The sequence below is a fragment of the Coloeus monedula genome (assembly GCF_965178545.1).
Source record: "Coloeus monedula genome assembly, chromosome: 2".
Taxonomy (NCBI): domain Eukaryota; kingdom Metazoa; phylum Chordata; class Aves; order Passeriformes; family Corvidae; genus Coloeus; species Coloeus monedula.
Genome location: NC_138782.1, coordinates 26,815,597 through 26,835,650, shown reverse-complemented (window position 1 = coordinate 26,835,650; position 20,054 = coordinate 26,815,597). Strand labels below are relative to the sequence as shown.

The 20,054-nt window shown below is 42.5% G+C and overlaps 1 protein-coding gene across 1 annotated transcript in view; it reads right to left on the bottom strand.

Annotated features, from left to right (window-relative positions):
- The window catches only part of PKDCC (protein kinase domain containing, cytoplasmic), a 35,573-nt gene that overhangs the window by 3,946 nt on the left and 11,573 nt on the right, over positions 1-20,054 (bottom strand). Inside the window, exons 2-5 of the mRNA XM_082302348.1 lie at positions 16,768-16,890; positions 13,415-13,686; positions 9,575-9,654; positions 8,625-8,732 (exon numbers count right to left, since the gene is read on the bottom strand). Of these exons, the coding sequence (XP_082158474.1) occupies positions 8,625-8,732; positions 9,575-9,654; positions 13,415-13,686; positions 16,768-16,890 (583 nt within the window). The remainder of the gene's footprint in view (positions 1-8,624; positions 8,733-9,574; positions 9,655-13,414; positions 13,687-16,767; positions 16,891-20,054) is intronic.

Genomic DNA, 20,054 nt, shown 5'->3' with positions numbered 1-20,054 from the left:
CACCAAGTCAAAGGCAAGCGTGTCTGCTCCTCCAAACTGTCAGTATTTCAACTGGGAAAAGAAATGCACGTTCACAAGTGCTGGTTCTCAGCACACAGTCTGAAATAGTGGGAAACAAATGTAGTAAATGCATTCTATTTTAAGCCTTAGCTCATTAAAAGTTTCATAAGAAACATTCCCAAACAAGAAGCAAAATCAGAGCTGATCATGGCCCCAGTTAAATCAAAAGCAAAAAAGTTTTCTTAATTCAGGAAATGCAGATTCATGCACAAGAAGAAAAAAAAAATCAAAATGTAGTTCCGCATTATGACCGGTCATTTCTCCATCAAAAATATTTATGCATTTCTTCTGAAGAGAAGTCAGAGCATAAATCAAAGTGCTGGATAAGTAGAAGTCCCTTTTTTCCCAGTTTCTGTATCAACTGTAGTGTAACAATAATTGAATGTAACAGAATATTCTCTTATCTCCACATGGCAACTGCTGAGTATTGATTTGTAGCTCACAGCCTAGATCAGTAAAATGATGTGCACAAATTAAAAGAAAAAAAAAAAAATAAATTCCCTGTAGTTAGCACCATATGTAATCATTCATATCAGTATACATGCCATGATGACTGGATATAAAATGTGATTATCCACAGCTCCTCTTTGCACACTCACACTGCACTGCGCCAAGGCCCACGCCACAGAGGGCATTCACAGAAGGATGGTCCTTGCTGTGGCAGCAGGAGATGAAGCTTCTGCCTGATTCTCCACGTCAGCGTGTCCTGGCCCTTCTCGAGGGCACTCTGAGAGTCAGATGGGCTCCACACTGGGGCTGGGAGGAAGCTGCAGCATCCCTCAGCACACCATCACAGCACTGAGCCTCATGCCATGTCAAGTATTTTACTTCAAGCAAGGGAGAAGCCCACCTTGAAGACCCTTATTTTGAATTATCATCCAATATTTAAATTCCTCTGAGCACAGATATGCTTCTTAATAGGCCTATAGCAGTTCCCTTCTCCTCAGCACTGCTCCTGGTACAGCTGTCAGGGGTTAGGCTCTCAGCTGACATATGTAGACTTCAAAAGAGCAGCAGTGATTTACACGACCTGAGGCTCTGTCAGAGGTAGGAGATAAAGTTCTCCCTTTCCATCAACTTTTTCAAGGTGACCAAGCCTGGTAAATCATCTGGGCAGCTCAGACACATTAATCAACTGGGCCAGCAGTAACTGCGATGGGAATGACAAGGTCCCGGTTTGAGTGTGCGAGTGAGGATGGAAACAGCCATGCCAGGGTGGTCTCACCAAGCAGAACAGCCCTATGGTTGTCCCTTCTCTCCTCGCTGCTCCCTGCCAGTCCCTACACGAGGGAAAGCCACAACCATCTCCAACGGGAACAGGTAACAGGTACATGGCAGTGTGACACACAAGCAAAGAGCACTTTCCTTTGGCTGGGACATCACCGAGCACCACACAGGTGAAAACACTGCAGTCTAACTAAGAGCACACAGTCACACGGGCTCCACAGGGGCAGCTTCTGGCAGGGCCTCCAACTGGCACGGGCCACGGATACCTGCAGGCTGGGGAACTGAGCCTACACTGCCCGCAGGGAGGGGAGTGGGATGCAGTGAGGGGGAAAAGCAGGAAGGCAGCTCCTCTTCCCCCTTGCATGGCAAGCAGCAGTGATGGCCGCCTGGGAGTGCCTTCCCTTAGGAGCATCCCAACGGGAAGGCAGCCACGAGGAGTAGGGAGAGGGACACGTGATGGCCCTGCACCCTGGTTCCTGCTCCCACACCAGCCAGGCACTCCTGCTTGCCCTGGGAAGCCAACATGGGATCTCCTCTTAAACTGTTACACTCAGAACTGCTCAGAAACTCATTGCAACACCAACCAAGTGGTGGTCTAAGCAAACTGCATTTCTTTTCAAAATTCACTCCATCTCCAGCAGAGCAAGGCAGCTGCCTTGCAAATTTGCATAGTAAAGGCCAGTGTCCCTGGAATCTCTTGCTTGCATAGTGTCAATTTAGGGAGCTTGCATTTTAGTCCTTACTTGTAAGAGTTGTGAAGAAATGCACTTCTCTCACATGAACTAGAAGGACCCTCCTGAAGGATGCTCCTCCACTGAGATGTGTCCCAGCAATGACATTAGGTCCAGCCCTCAGGAGAGCTGGGCTTCCCTTACACCTTTAAATGATCACCTTGAACACCACAGGGAAGTTACTCAATTAAGCAGTACCCCAATGGCTTAAAGACAGCTCCAGCTCAGGTTTTTGTCCTGCCAAGACCTGAAACTTGCTTAAATGGAGTCCTTGGAATTTGAAGGCTCACAGCAGTAAATCACATCATAAAAAGGTCAAAGTTCTGGTCCATTTCCAGACTAATGGTGTTTAAAACCAATAAATGCTTGCCTAATACTATAAATGCAGCCATAAATTTACACTTCTGCGTACATACACATAGCTTGACAGAGAGTACATAAAGTCTATCAAGGTAATGGCAAGGAATACATCAGAGAAATGCAAGGCATTCCTACTGGTATCAGCAGAAAAAGAATCCTTTCCTCCATCTACTAATTTTGTGAGGATTTAAGCAAATAAATGCAATGTTGTAAGCCTGATCTTGATGTCATTTACAATGCATTTACTCCAGTTTAGCACACAGGAGGTAATACAGGAGCTCACAATTACACAGATAAATCCTACTACAAAGTATTTTTTCTTGTAAACATTTTGGAACTTCAAGATATCTTGCTATGCTGAATCCGGGCAATCCTCAGAAGTTGTGTTTTGTGATAGTTTTTCTATTTCACAATATTTTTTGCAAGGTTGTTCTGATCAATCAAAACATGCTGTTTTGACCAGGTCAAAATCTTAGAAGCTCCTTAGCATGTTAGCCACATCCCCATGATGGCCACAGTGATCCTGAAACCAAGATCACTTACTTGTTGTGACAAGTAAGAGAGGCATCTTTAAAAGAAATCTGCAGCATCACTGACCAGTGCAACAGCTATAAAAGAAAGCCAATGCTTTAAATTCTTCTTCTAATATTTTTTCCATCAAAAACCACCTGCATTGTCCCAAAGCCGAGTACAATCTATAAACATACTCATTTTCACTGTACTAGACTGAATCACATAAAGAGCTGCACAAGGATATAATAAACTATGTGAAACCGCCTGTGGTTTCCCCCTTTTAGCCTGTCTGAATCACCCTAAATCTGACTTTAATCAGTCCTAATGACCGTTTCTTTCAGCCACAGCAGCCAGACTGCATTTTTACTACCAACTACAGCTACTTGTTGGAGATTTGCCCAGTTCTCTTATCACCTGCCAATACACTGTGGGTCAATGACAGAGAAGAAGCCACCTCCATCCTTGAGAGAAAAATCATGTTGCTCCTTTTTCTCCCTCCTTTTTTCCCCTAGTCTCAAGAGGAACACTGGCAGTCGACTCTGGAATTGCTTTTGCTTTGCTTGTGAGTAAGCAGAAAAAGCCTGATCTTGCCAATATCAGCAAGAAGTGGTACTGAGCAGTGTTTTTCTCTACAAACAGTCCCCTCCAATGCCCAGGGAGCTTTTGGAGAACAGTATTGGATCCAAAATAGACAATAATACACTGATGGTTTTAGTACCCTTCATTTTATGCTGAACTTTTCCTCATGTTCCAGTACCTCACATTCAAACATGCTTCTGACAACAGGCCCTGCAAAGCACCCTGCACAGCTTGCTACGGAAAGCGACTTTTTGGTACGCCTGAGGAAACGCAAGGACAGGCCTATCCCGCAGGCCTCTGCTTTCAATCAGTCCTGACACATCCCAACTGTTTGGAAAGACAGGCCAGCCTGGCAGGACACAGCTTTGCCATCAGAGCAGGAGATGGCCCTGCTCCTTTGGGGAGTGCTTCCATCCTCTGGCAGTCTCCTGTGCATGGGCTGGGAGCGAGACGAGCCTTGTCTCTTTTATGCACTTCCATTGTGCTGGCAGTAGAGCCATATTTAAATCGGTATGCAGGCTGTCACCAAAACACAAATAAATAACGAGAGGAACAACATGTTCCCTTACATTTTATTCCTGTTAACATGACACAGCTGGAGCATTTTTCCTGCCTCATGCCCCACATCCCAGGGAGCTGCTCCATACCCACAGCCACCTCTGTGGCACACACCAATTTACTGAAGGCAACAAGCCCAAAATCATCCTACAGACACTTAAACATTGCATGTGGTCCGCTCAGTCATAAAAACGATGCTGATGATGGACAAGCCAGAAGTTGCCTACAGTCACGTGTTGGGGCATTTAAGCCTGAAGACAGAAGCCCACAGGATTTATAAAAGACACTCAGCGACTTCTTTAGTGTTCTGGAAGGGAACTGAGGACCTCAGCAGAAAGTATTTTCCTGTGCACTGCCAAATTGGACAGGAAGAAGTTTAGCAACAGCAGAACACATTGCTCAGGGAACAGAACAAATGGTTTGCAGGGTGGTGGAGATAGGAGTGAGCAACAACCACCTGGTTGTGGTCCCTGCACAGCTGCACAGACCCACTGCGCTGCCAGTGCCACACGGGTGCAAAGGAACCTGCTCCTGTATTCCTGCGTGCTGGGATTGCCTGGCTCCTGATGGGAGAGCCCTCCAAGCAAGGCAGGGTACAAAGGGAGACTTTCTGCCCTGTGCACCTCTCCCCCTGAGGGCTCTGGGAAAGGGACACCAAAGGCACATGTATAAAAATAATTTTTAAAAATATAAGATTAGTAAGATTTATTACAATATATTAAGATAGAGCAGGAATCTGGGCTGCAGTTTGTTCCTGATTTCAATAATCCTTGGGTGGATTTACAATTTCCTAAGCAGGTTGCTATAGTGACCCTGCAGAATATTTTTTTCAAAACATTGTTGTACTGTAAATATTTACATACAGCATAATCCTGCCAAATTGTCTTGAGACAAAGGAAAACACAACATGTCTTTGCTTTATGTCCAGCCTTCCAGCTTTTTTAGCTTCGAGAATGTGCTTTCAGCTAACAACAGCAGCTAATTACAGCTTTCTGTGGGCTTGCAAACCCCCAGACCTAATAATGGGTCATCTATTAGCTTTAATGAATAACAAAGCTATCCGATTTACGAGTGTTAGCTGATTTCACGCATTTCTGAGTGAATTCTGAGTTAACTGAAGGGCTGGGGCTTAGCTCAAGGGCCAGATACTCGGTAAAAATCACCGTCACTTGATTAAAGTAATAAAAATGTTGATACTGGGGCATGACTTTACTGATGAACATCAGTAGGTTTTTTATAGTCTCCTTAATCTGGATAATTAATGGAATGATTTAATCATTTTTAGATAACATATGTCAGAAGAAATACATGGTTCCTGTTTTAATTCACATTCTTCTGGGTTCCAGCAAGAGAGGCCAACAGCCAATAGAATATAAAGTATTTGTTCCTGGTGTTGTTTTAAACGCTGCAATGTTCCCATATCAACATGAACAGCAGTGTGATTTATGATTGCAGAACACATACACAGCTATCGAATGTCTCCCACGCCTCTACTCTAGGATACTAAACCAAAGTCCAGAGCATAATATAATTTACAGCACTATAAAATCTTTACAACTGAAGCACGGTGAAAGCTTAATATCCAAGACCTTCTGTAATATGACTATGTCATCTTGTTAAACTTTATTTATGGGAACACTAGGGCTGACAAGAACTTTCTTCGTGTCACTTCCCCCCTGCTTATCAATATCACCTTTCTCACTTTGTGGTGTTCATAGGAGGAGGTCTTCCTTTCAAAAACATAAGTTCACATAGATAACACACTGTTTCCTGAATGCTAATGTTTTAGTTATGGCCTTACATGACTTGCTCAAGACCATGATCTCGTCTTTCCTAGTATGAATTTACAATGCTCTATCCAAGATAGTGCATAATTCCAAGCATTTAAGACCTAAGACAAATTCTGAAGCACCATTACCTGAACCTTCTGTAGTTTATTTTCAAAACCAAACCGAAAAAACTTTACACTTCTTGGATCTGAATTTTCCTCCTGCTCTTTTAGGATTTCAAAATAGATTGTGCACCAGAAAGGACTTATTTTGTCACAAACCTTTAGATGCCAGGGGACTGGCATCACAAATTCTTGTAATTTCTACTATTTGTAAGAGCAAAAGTCCCAGGAGTGAATCACCTTGTGAGATTTCTGTCTTCTGGAGCAAAATGGATAAAAACTTGTGCCATCTTGGCACACATTGGGATATGAATGCAAAGCTGGTTAACTCCAATCTGGCCTGAGAACCAAATGGTCATCTCTAATTTTATCTCAACTTAGCACTGGATGAAAAACACCCTTGTTGAACTTTTTCTATGCTGAAGAGCAACACAGAAAACATTTTATAAAATCACACAATCTTAAAAATATTTTTTTGTCCGAACAGGACCAAAGCAGAACCTCAACTGACAGCTTGGGAAAATATCACAGTTGTTCCTTTCCATCCCTGTCTACCAAGACTTATACAAAATATTCAATCTGCTCAGCTGTTCAGCCTTGGTTTCGGTGGTCAGGATGCCACCTCAGCTGTAACGTCCTGCCAGTGGAAGAGGCTGATTGCCTGGACACCACTCCCTTCCAGGACACCTGTCACCCTCTCCTGCAACTTCACTGTAGCACAGGAGAATTCCTCGTACCATTATCTCTGAATAAATTCTAATTAGTAATTTCTAATTCCGTTATTAGATTGGATTGAAAAATATTAAAAATTAATTCCAGCATGGTATTAATATCAAGTATCAGTCACATATCAGTTGAAGAAAGATTATGGTTGGAGTTAAAATGATACAAGTGGGTATGTAGGCATATTTTAACCCTCATGATATGACTTCTTCATATCTGTCTGGCAAGGAAAGGGAGTCTTAAAAGAGAAAGAAATTACAACACCTTTTCTGTTTGGTTAAAGTAGGCTTAGAACAAACAAGAAACAGGCGTGCACATCTTAAAGGCATGGCAGCTAAGTCTGAGAACACATGTCATCTAAGTGTAATTTCCAGTAAGATACCCAGTTCCTCAAGCTTGCCCCTGGTTGAGAACGTTTTCCTATCAAGGAACTCAGTATTACACTCATGGTATTTAATGCACATTATCCAATATGCTACACAAAGCATCTACAGATTTTCAACATCTTTGGTCACACTGTAAAGTGCCTAAGCCCATGAACAGTGCCCTGCAAATAAAAAAGGCTCCTTGCAGAGCAGGGCATTACTAACCATGAACATGGGCAGTGGATTCTGTGTTATATCATCTCGGAGTCTACACAATTAAATGAACACAAAGATGTGTAATTATTACAGTAGCTAAATATACACAGAGCTCTGCTCCATATCAGTGGAAACCTGCACTGTTATATTGACTACTGCTGTCCAAGGCTTCTCTCCTTGAGAGTCTTTATAAACATGACAGACCTCTAAAATTCAAAAACTTCACCTCGTCCTGATCTGGAATCAACCAGCATCATGGAGCAACCTCAGATCTCCTGGCACTTCTTCAACAAAGGACATGTTTGTACTATTGATTGTACTGCTGAAAATAATTTTGCTGTGTTGACAGGTATCACTCAGCACAGATTGTGATGAAAAGCTGAAAATTAGAAAGTTAAATGAACACCTGCAACAATTTTCCTGCCAATTCTACAACAAAATAAATATTGAATTATTCTGATAAGTGGGTCAAATTCATCCCTGGTATCATGGCTCTTTGAGGTTAACAGAGCTACAACCAGAATGAATTTGGCTCCTGTGTCTCTTTCACTGAGCAAATGCTTCACTGAACTTTTCAAACCCCCTGTGCCACCATTCATCTTCATTTAGAACCCATCTTTCCCTCTTTACTGAGCTTTTGCAGCAAAGCTATAATTTTCCTATCAACTTGCAGTCAATTATGTTGACAGTTTGACATGAACATTGTACATACATAAAAATAATTTGCAAAACAGCTTTTACAATTGTTGGACTTAACAGTCATTTCCAGCACACATAATATTCTTTGACGCGTACAATTCCACAGCTATCCTTCCAGGAAGAGCATGCACCACTTCATACCACAGCTTGAATAGCATACAGACATATTATGAAAAAGATACTATTATTCAGCCTTGTTTTCACCCTGTCCCTTTCTCTATTTTTTGTTCTATTGCTAGCAGAAGCTGAGGGACATACTATTTTCCCCTTGCAAAGGAAGTAAAAATTTTATTCTTCCAATCTACAAGTGCTTATGTTACAAGAAATCCCTTTAAGTCCCAGGAAACCCATGGAGGTTTACAGTCTCATGACTGGATTCTCCCCAGTACATGTTCAGGCAGGTTCCGATACTACAACAGCAGTGTGTGGATGTGATGAAACACATTTTCCATCAGTCTGTCATGGAGAACTCCCTTTGGATTTCCTTATTCCTATTACAGCCTGCTCACACTTATGGATGTCCAGCTACATCACTTAATGAGGAGGGTTACAGGAGGCTCCCAGGAAGCAAAAAGCAGATAAAATACTATCACATGCACGATTTCAAGGACCACTGAGCCTTGTTTTCTGCACATTTGCCCTTGCAAACCTCAAAACAATGACAAAGTCTCGGATTTTAAGTTTCAAGAAAGACGACTTTACCAGCTTTCGGCATCCGGGTTGTGTTCTGCAGGTACTCCCCACTCTTATACAGGCTCAAAACTCTCTCCAGCTGAGCAGCTGTCTCATCTATTCCCCAGTGAAGTTCTCCTTTAAAAGTAGAGCAAAAGAATGACTTAGATGAGGAGCATCCTGCACAGGACAAAACGAGGTTTCATTTGAACGAAGCCCTGAGCATGGGAGCCCCGTGGTGCCCTGCTCCGTGGCAGGGTTGTGACATGGGCAGGAAATCCCTGAGTTCCTACAAGTCTGGTTTCACACCTGACATGACCCAGGCATTCCAGAGGCTGGCTTGTCCAGCTGGTAGCCCCAGGCCTGCAGGCAGAAAACACTGAGGAGAACTCCCCACAAGGGATCAAGGTCAGCCAATACAGGGAACTCCAAAGCTTTGCTTGCTCATTAGCTATAGCCCAGCATCAGTCATTTCCCCCTTGGATGCACACTGGGGCAAGGCACTGAAAAACCCTCAAATCAGTTTTACAGCCACCTACTCTTGTCTCAAAGGCACTACCCTGGTAATCAGTAAAGATCTATGGAAATGTCATTTGTGCCTCTGGCTTCTGAGGTATAAAACACCACTGGTATCATTGCTAATGAGAAATTATCCTGGGTTTTACCATAAAAATTTCCCTTTTCAGGGACAGAAGTTCTTCCAGACCCCCCAAGAAATTGTGTTCTGATGCAGTTCACCTCAGTGCTGAGGTGTCAGGATGAAACAAATACCTCTATGAAGCCTAGGTAAAATCTAAAATTGGGATTTCTCTGGTGTATGAGCCCATTCTTGCCTTCTTGATATGGGAGCAATTTTATCCTGGATAGAAAAACAATCTGGTTCTATTGCAGTGAGCACAAGAACTGCACCCTCCCCTCCCAAACATGACAGTTACACTAAAAAAGCAAATACTTGGCATTGCCATGTTTATTGTGATTACCTGTTGCATTGACTATCTTATCCAGTAATGGTCTCAGTGAGGATGGAGCACTGTGTGGAAGAAGATAGGTAAAAAAAAACCTGCAATAGAAAAGTAACCAATATTTATTTATTTTTTTTTTTTCCAAGAGTTTACAAATGTCTGGTAAATCTTGAACATCATAAGGAATAAAATTCCTATTGCTTATATGCCACTGACCTATTCAGGAAATATAATGGTATTCTATACTCAAATAAATACATAGCTGAGACTATTCACACAGCTGTCTGGCATACCCAGACAACGCTGCTACATACAAAGCTGCCTTGTACCTACATGTAAACGTTCCATTAATACAGCAATTTTCTGTGAAGCCCCATGGATTGTGACTATTTGCAAAGCTGTCTGTACTTCAACAAACTAAAAGGATGCCATCAACCCTGTAAGTCTTGGGCTTCATTATTTTTCAAACCTTGAAAGTTCATAAATTAAATTTCTGCCCATTTCTAATAAATGAAATCACTATTTTCTTTACTACGCTTTTCTTAGACTTTCAAATTAATTGCCAGGAGCAAGCCACCTTCTATTGTTTTAATGGTTCTGGAATACAGAATGTCCTCTCTGTTCCTATCATTTATCTATATTCAAGTTGCATTCTTGTAGGTATTCATTGATGGATGTAGAGACACAGAATGGGTGAGGTTGGAAAGCACCACTAGTGCTAGTGGTCAGCTAGTCCAGCCTCCCTGCTCAAGCAGGATCCCCTAGAACACTTTACTCAGGATTGTGTCCACACAGCTTCTGAATATCTACAGAGAAGGAGATTCCACAACTCCATTTTAATAAGTTTAATTGCAGAAGAAAAAACAATATGCCATTATCACCTCTTGAAGTACATTTAATTTTCATATTCTTCCTTTAGAGATCTATTACTCTTCCAATACTACTACCTACTTCAACAAACTCAGCATCACAGAAACCTAAGATGGAGATGAGCAGGTCAGGATCTGACAATATAAACAGAACTATTGGACATAAATACTAGCTAATGAAAGGACAGGAACACAACTGGGATATTCCCCTGCTTCACATCTAACTTGCAAAGTAAATAATTTTTCATATACAGAGACCACATTGTCAAATGGAAACCCTAGGGACTCATGCTCAGGAGGGAGACCAGCAGATGCTTTACATAAGTGCAAATTAGAAAATTCAGTTACTGATACCAAAAATTGATCATAGATGCAGGTATTATTGAGCTAACACTCTACTTACACAATGAATATTTCTTTGAGAATGTAACTCCCTTCTTCATCCCCAACAAAAATGTGTTTATGATTTTCCCAAGTGGGATAGTCCACTGGTAGGTTTTCTTAAGGATGAGTATGAAACAGACAATATAAATACATACAGAAATCTGAAGAGCACCATAACATTGTAACAAATAACTTGTCTGGTAAGTTTTATCTCACTGTTTTTGGTTAGAGATTATCCCTAAAGCAGAGTCCAACTGATTGTGAATAGTTCTTTGTAAAAATTCAGTAGCTGTCACTAAGTTTGCTCAATGCTGGCTGGAAGCAAGTCACGGAGGTTATTGTTTTTCCGTAGCTGCAGGGCTACAGAAACATATGACTGTTCTACTGCAAACACCCACATGTGAAATCCTGACATGTACAGACACTGGAGTCTGCACAACTTAATTGCAGAACATTTGTTACTCATCAATTCCAGGGCCAGTGGCATCCTCTGTGATCTACACAACACAGAATGTCAGATCCTTTTACATTCGTTCCTACAAATTGTTTCTTTTTGAGAACTATCTGATCCTAATTTAAGAATTCTCAGTGATGGAGAATTCATCTCAGCCATTGGTTAACAGTTCATAATATTAGTTATGTTTACTTTCAAAACTGTCCAGTGCTTTGAAAACTGTTCCCCCAAATATTTGGAGGAAAACACAGTGAGACACATTTGTGACAGGATGTAACCACCTGAAAGTCAAGATGGGCCAGTTCTTGTAGAGGTTTCTCCCAAATGTTTTCTCTCCTTTAATTATTTACCTCATAAAGAAACCAACTAGAGAGATTTAAGTATGCTTTCAAGGCTAGGGTGTGCTATGTTTTAAAATTACAAGGGGTCTATGTGCTGTTTGACTTATTGCTGCTTTTGACTTCTATCTAACAGCATCAGAGGGCAACCTCTAAGCCACAGCAACAGAGTGCACCTATGAAAATAACAAATTTAGCAGCCTATCCCTAATGAAGTGAGGATTTCACCTTCCAAGACAAGTGCATAGGGTTTGTTGTAACAGCTTAGCACGGGTGGTCACAGCCTCCCACACCATGAATCCACTGTTCAACAGAACCCCACTGTCTCTATGGGATTAAGGCAAAGCAGGGGCTGAGAACACTGGGGCACTGTGCATGAAATAGGCAATACTAAAAACTGTATTAGAAAAAGACCACTTCCTCCAGCGTGATCAGCAACCTGCCACAAGCCCACCATACCACAGACATGTCCCCACTTACAACCGAGACGGATGAGTGCCTATTAAAGGTTTCTTACCCAGAAACAGCAAAACAGTCTTAACCAAAAGCTAGCAAGCTAAGCAAGATCTTTAAGCCAAGCAAATGGAAATGGAAAATCTTGCAGGACACACTAAATACTGCACCGCACAACTGCAGATGGCTGTCATGTGGCGTGGCCCATTTCAGTGTGGTCAGGTAATGCGACACACATGCTGCTGAGCGCCCTGCGACCAAAGCAGAAGGCTCTCTTTGGAGCAGCCTCTCCTCGCTGTGGTCTGGAAGGCAGTGAATGCCATGGTACTTGAAAGGGAAGCCTAAGAAATGAGCACACCATTATGGCACTGCTCTGAGATCTGCATCCTCCTATCTGGATCAGCCAAGGCGGGCCGCCTGTCCCAGCAGCACACATCAGATGGAGTGGCAATGGCAGGATGAGCACGGCACTGAGCATCTGCTACTGGCTCCCTGGAAAGCAGTGATGTGGCTCCCCCAGCATCCCACAGAGCCCTGCGGGGGAGTGATGGCTGATGGGGGACTGCCAAGACCACAAACACAAAGCCATCACCCAGAGCGACCCAGCTGTAAATCCGGAGACACCTTTAGAATCAAATTTGGAAGATGGCTACAATAGCTGAACACTTCCTTCAGAATGGCCAACTGGTCCAGCATGGCCCACCAGCCACGTGTCCCCCACTGTGGGCACAGCACTGGGAGCGAGTCCCCCAGCACCTGCTCACACAGACCAGGGGCTGGGTGGGGAGGGTGAAAAGACCACCCTTTGTTTAAAAGGTTTGGGCTTAGACCCAGATTGTCAGCAACTAAGGGTGGTTCTGGCAGCCCCAGGGCTGTTTTCACCCTACCATGGCGGGCTCCAGCAAGGCAGGGAGCATTGAGCCAGAGGACAAGATATGAACTGAGCTCTAACTCTGCCTCTGAAGCAAGCCCTTTGCTCAGCTGGTGGTGCAAAACACATGATGACCCCTCTTAACTCACACCAAAGTGCTGCTGGAATTGTCTCACCACAGAGCTTGTGGGCCCCCAGCTCCGCAGGTGCTTCTGCTTCACTCCTACGAAAATCTCTACTTGAGTGAAGGATTCAGTGGGCTTCAACCAACACAGAATTAGACTGAGTGGTGAATCACAGTCAGAGTATGCAAAACACTTCAGAAGTTACAGATGCCATGTATTTTCACAAAAGAAACAATAATTCATGGCTTCACTTCTCCTGGGTTTTGGCTCTGAGACAGCATGTGCTCATTGATGTGAATAACTATAAAGGATGCTGGAGCTCTAGGCCCACTCTTAATTCCTACTGTTTTATCTGATCACAGACCTGTAGGCATTGTAGAGATTCCTCTTTTCGTTCATGCTCTGACACCGTCCCTCAACCGAGCAGGGCAGGGTGAAGTTCCTTGCAGGGAATTCCATGAAGCAGTCACTGTTACTAGTGCAAGAGCTCTCCTCAATGCTGGCATCATCCAGATCTGTCACCTTCAGCTCCCCATCCACGATCACAAACTGGCGAGGGCGAAAATCCAGTAATGTCACCGAGCCAAGAGGAGAGTGAGCCAAATAATGCAGAAGCCGAACTAAGCTGAGACATATCTGAAACACAAAAACATGGCTACCTCACATTACTTTCTCAGTGCAAAGTATACAACAAATCCACTTTAGCTGAAGATATGTTCATAAATGTATGACTTAATATAAGCATTTATAACTTACCCTCAAAACTGAATGTTGCAACCAAGGTATTTTTCACAGGATTAACATAGCTGATTGTAAAATCCTGAGAGACTTGAAATAACAGTAAGTTTCTTTACAAGTGCTTTCCCACACTACTCTTGAAGCAGGGCTCATTGTTGCTATTCTTACTTTTAACAGAAATAAAAGCATTAACTTTTAATAACACATTACACACAGGCGTTGACCACACAGTCTGATCCTGCTCTTTTACAAACTCCAGGTCTGGAAATTTTGGCTGGACCGCCCTGCACCCGTGCCTGAAGCTCCAACTGCAGACAGTGTCTATATTGCCTCTGTACTGATCCTGTCTCTTGACTGTTTTTTAAATTTTTTTTCCATTGTTTCCTCTGAAGTTTTCCCTTTTCCAGGGCAGAAGGAAGCAAATTCCCAGGAAGAAGAGCTCCTCAGGTCCTCTGTAACTCTTCACCATGCCTCAAGGTAAGTGCATTTGTCTGTCTGCCTTAATGGGTCTGCCTTGGTGGATCCTCATGCACCACTTTGGGCCTGAGGTGGGAGATCTGTGCTGATGTTTCACTTTTCCACTGGAAGTTAGAAACTTGAGTAACTCTTACTAGACAGCAACCCAGATGAACACTGAATTCAGCCCCCTTACCAAAGTCCTGTTTTCAATTTATGCATTCCTTCAGAGTCCACTATGTAACCTATTAATCCAAATGTAGCAGTAATGCGAACACAGTTAAATACTGGAATTTTTATTTTACATATTAAATAAATGACAGGTCTTGTTCAGTTTAGCAGGCTTTTTACTGTCTATATATAATCTTTGTTTTCTATTAAAATACAATGTTAAGGGTATGTGCATTGAAGTAGTCAAATCCAAATTCAAACTTGGGGCATAAACAATACACTCAAGGGTGCACCTCAAGGCATACTTGATAAGAAAGCTGAGCATAGCTGAAGTTATCCTTCACAGACCCTCCACTTGTGGGACGTTAGAACCATCTCATGCTTCTACATAATCCTTCTCCTGGTTGACAAGAATATTTTTCTCCTAGTTGCAGGATACCATAGTTCACATGGAGATGTTTGTAGGTGGTGATAGGCCTGGTTATGGGACGCTAAACTTGACCACCCTTACCTCCCCTCAAAGGACATAGAACACATGTGTGTGTTATCCCACAATATACAGTAGAGAAAAAGCACATCCAGCCCAAGCTAGCCTCTAATATGGGTATCTTCAAATGCCAGCAAACCCAGAATTTAGCTTGAACAAACCCACAGGTTGTCATCCAGAATTATTGTCTTTTCTTAAATGCCAAAAAGCCCCTGCTCCTGCACCAGCAACCTCTGTGACCAGCCCCAACAGCCTCTGCCCTGCAGACCTGCTGCAGGCTGGGACTGCAAATACCCCCTTACAACAAGCGTTAAGCACACAGATAAAGGCTTTGCTCTGTGTCACACACCTCTGGCTTACTCAGCTTACTGCTGAGTCCCTCCACACAAGGAAATTATCATTTGTAGGAATAACCCCATGGATTTATGCAGTCATTTTCAGGACTGGATCACAAACAAGTCTCACATATCAAGAAGACACAATTTTATTTCCTTGCTTTCTGTGTTAGTTGCATCCTAGACAAACTAATGAGCATGACATTATTTAAGGCTTCATTACAGTGATCACAGGAATGTTTCACCTGTAATTCTAACTCTGTGAACCAGCTCAGCATCTTCATCTAAATCTCCTTTATCTCCCTTTGCAACTGCTCGCTCAGAAACATCCACACTGGAAGGGAACTTCTCTGTTCATTACCCATAATCTAACATATCTCTTGGTCATTTATTTTGTACATAATTGCTGTCACAGTCCATTATTTGCATTCCCTGGATGAGATGAACTAAAGGCAGGTGGTCCTGTGTTTTGGGAACCCTGCTGAGTACCTCCACTGCTTATCAAGACCGCACTTCTTTCAGGAAAAGGGAGCTAAAGCTTAGTGCAGGTAACACACTTGCTGCAGCTGTATGAGTAAAATAAACTCTGCCAGAGAACATTCCTGGGCACAGAAACTTAATCCCACTTGCACACTGGCTAGCATGGTCTCTGGCCGGGTCTGACCAGGACCGAGGCCGTTCTCCCACACCGTCCCCAGGCACAGTTCTGTGCCCAGGCACGATCCCAAAGGCAGCAAGGCCTGGGGACTGTTTCCAACAGGAATCCTGCTTGCAGCCTTCAGAGAGTGCAGGAATGCAACAGCACAGCCCTGGGCTGCACCTTGCTCTTTCGACTCAGAGCTCACTCAGGCGCACTTTTAATTTTCTGGCACAGATGTAGTCAAGCAATCTAAAGTGTTTCAGATGGAAACTGCTGCTGCCTTTCAACGTCCTAGGGACCTAACCTCAGACAACAACACATCCCCATATACACCAAGTGAGACAGCACTGTCTTGATCAAAGCATTGATGCAGTCTGGCTTCATTTTGGACAAATTAAGTGTGACCTTCGTGCTCCTGGTAAACTGCCAGTGTGGTGGACAAACTGGCTTTGAGATTTGTGTACATTTGTTTCACTCTTTCCCCAGGAAAAAATGAACAGAGCATGAAGCAGTAGAAAACAATTATAAAACAAACCTATGATAAGGATCAGGAGAGAAATGTAACATCCTTCTATTGTTTAAATCCCAGTTGCAGAGCACAATGCCAAAAATCCTGGGCCTCAAGCTTTAACAAGTAAGAAATGTTTCAAGATATCATGTAAAAACCATATAACTGGTTACAATTAGATAACATCAACAGACAAAATAACACAGTATCTTAAACACTACCGAAGGGGAGTGCTAAATACTGCTTCTAAACCAAGATGTAATCATATGCAAAACAAACATTTAATCAATGTGAATTGCGCTGAAGAGTACACAACCCCTGCTTCATAACATTATTTATTTCTCACTCTCCTAAAAGTCCTTATAAAACAGTTGTTACTCACCCGAAACCTGTCTTCCCAGGAAGTCTGTAAAAGCTGAATCATCTCTAAAGGCGAGCCCAGTTCAGTGATGGTTGTCAGGGTGTCTGGGATGTCATTGCTGTCTTGGTAGCAGTAGCCGTAGAGCTGAAAACAATCACAACCACACAGCGTCAGTGTAATGCACCTTGGCATGTGGGTTCCCAAAGGAGGCTCTGAGCAGGTTTTCTGGCAGCAATTGTGACCCTGCAGGGAACCCACGCTGGAACAGCCCTGGTCCTGGAGGTCTGTGTCCAGTGCAGGCAAGCCACTCTGGAGCAATTAATGAAGAACTGTAACCCGTGGGAAGGACTCAACACCAGAGTGCTCATGTAGGACTGTCTCCTGTGGGAGGGACCCCACGCTGGAGCGGGGGAAGACTCTCAGGAGTCCTCCCCTGAGGAGCAAAGAGAAACAGCATATGATGAACTGACCACAACCCTCATTCCCATCCCCCTGCACTGCTCAGGAAAGGAGGCAGGGAAATCCAGAGTGAAGTGGAGCCCAGGAAGGAGTGGGGGAAGGTGCTTTTAAGATTTGGTTCTATCTTTCATTATTCTACTATGATTTGATAAAACTAAATTAATTTTTCCCCAAGTCAAGTGTTTTGCCCATGACAGTAATTACTGAGTGATCTCTCCTGCTCCTTATCTCTACCACAAGCCTTTTGTTGTATTTTCTCTCCCCTCTCCAGCTGAGGAGGGGAGTGAGAGAGCAGCTTTGGTGGGTACCTGGCACCCAGACAGGGCAAACCCATGACAAATGTATAAGACAAAAATAACAATAATAGTAACAATAATTTAAAATATCTATGAATGCAGAAACAGAAAATTATCTGAGGAAAGGTAATTTAGCCTATATGATACCTGACTAAATAATAATGATTTTATGCTTAAAAAACTGTAAAATAGTTTTAATGACATTTTCCATAGGACTTCTGTTTGTGCCTTGAGTGGTAATGTGTATTTCAATGACACAGCACCTTGAAAAGCAATTGAAAAGCCAACATTTATCTTTCCCCAGCCAGAAACTGCCTCTCACTATACTTGATGAATTTCTGTGTACAGTATCATTAAAGCAGGGCAAATACTCCAAAACACTATTTGCCAGTAGCTTCTACAATTTAAAAGCATTTAAATGGCAACTTCAGCCATACTCCAGCTTCTTCTTCTATTTGCTTTCCAAGGATATTTGAATGATTTCCACTTGCACAAATAATTGCACAAGAAGAATATTTAAAGACTGTGGAGGAGAGATTGTCTTGCTTTATATGGAGTGGGACAATGTCTGACAGGCTGGGGGACAGGCTTTTATGAACTCCCTGCCAAGACCTGGCAGAGAGGATGTTAAATGAGCCAGATAAGGATCCGATCACAACTTTCCAGCCAGAACAGCATGCACATGAAATAAAATTAAATGTAATCTCTGCCCCCAGTCAAATAAAACATACAGTAAAAGGGTCAGTGAGAAAATGCAGCATTAAAAAAATGCCCTGCTGCTATTCCTCTACTGCCTTGCCCTGAGCAATTTGATTTTTCAAACCATTTTCATTTTAAAAAGCTCAGGAAAGGGGGTTCCTCTGTGCTGAGGGCACTCGGATATGGCCCTGCAGAAGAAGTCAGGCTCGGGCAGCCCAGAACAAGGACCGATCCCAAATCATGAGGAAAGCAGAGTGCCATGGCCAGAGGGAGCAGCTGAGGCTGCACACAGACCCTGCAAGCAGATCCCAGCATCCAGCACATTCTTACAGCTTGTGACCTCCCCAGGCAGAAAAGCAAAGACCAGGCTAAAGTCAGCAAATACTGGATTTGTTATGAACCATGCTGCTAGTTTTGACTGTAGCTGTCTACATTTAAAGGAAAAAAGGGTGCCAAAAAATGTAAAAGAAGTAAACAATTTTTCTTTTTGGTGTAAAAACGGCACTGTGTTTCAAAACAGCTGCTTAAACACGGACATTAACCTAAACAAAAAAAAAGAGCTAGAAGATTTTATTTTAAAACATGCCAAAAAGAGGATTCGTGATAGATGCCGAAATGAACATTTGAAGTAGGAAAACTGACCTTTGTCTTTGCTGCCACAACCATGCCAAACATATCAACAGCAATAATTTCTCCATCTAGAGCCGTTCAGACCAGACTTGGGTTTGTTTCTTATCCATGACACCATTTTTGTGCAGTTTAATGCCAGGAGTTAAATCTTAGAGGATCACATCAGCACAACTGTTTAAGCTATCTATGCTAACCAAAAGTAAAACTAAATGAAAATATTTACTACAATATATATTATTTTCTCAGGGAAGGTTGGATTCTGCAGTCCTTACCAGCTACTTCCCACCTCTCATCTGTGGACTGAGACAGGATGAAGCTCGGCAGGTTTGAAAACCCTCACTTCTGATTGTCAAAATCTAGCATCTGTTTCTGTATCATCTGCAGAATTCAGCTCTTGTCTTTAGCACAGTAATACTATCCACTGGGAAAAAAGCTGTAAGGGAAATTAGCAAGCAATCCAGACTGGGAAATGACAGTATTGCAGTAACTGTTGGTTCACAGTAACACTGAATACAAAAAAGGTATCAGTCTCCATCAGACATTGTCAACATTTGTGAAAACAACTCCAGGAATAGAAACACAGAAGACGAACAACAATTATCCATTCCTTATGATTATACAAAATATACATATATTTACACAAAAAATATTGAAAAATTAATCTCACTGTCTATTTATGTGCACATGAACACACGAGTAAAAATTAAATAAGTACCTCTTTGTGTCTATCTCAATCCACGAATGTCAATAGTAATAATAACAAGTCAGGTTTGCTTCCAGAGAGCTGGAACTTTGCTCTTAAGTCTTTCATTTTAGTGTCCAGTTTGTACCTTGGCAAAAGTCTTCACTGCCCAAGTATCTGACTACACCTGTAACCTAACCTGAGCTCTTTATTGGTTTTACTTAAGTGAAACCTCTCCAGATACAGTGTTACTGCATAATTATATAAAGTTATAAAAGCACCAAAGTCTGATATATAAAGGATTTATTGGGCTGCATTTATACTTTTCTAAATGAACTCCTGAAACTAAATGCAAAAATGCACATGTAATTACATGGCCATATTTGTATGTGCAATTACCATGATTACAAACTGGGCAAGTCCCAACAGCCAGTTAAGCATCTGAAATGGCTACATTCATCCCCTCCTGATGAACCACCACCCAGCACACAGATGTTACAAAACACAGAGTATATATAGATGCAAAACATTCCCAGGCAGCA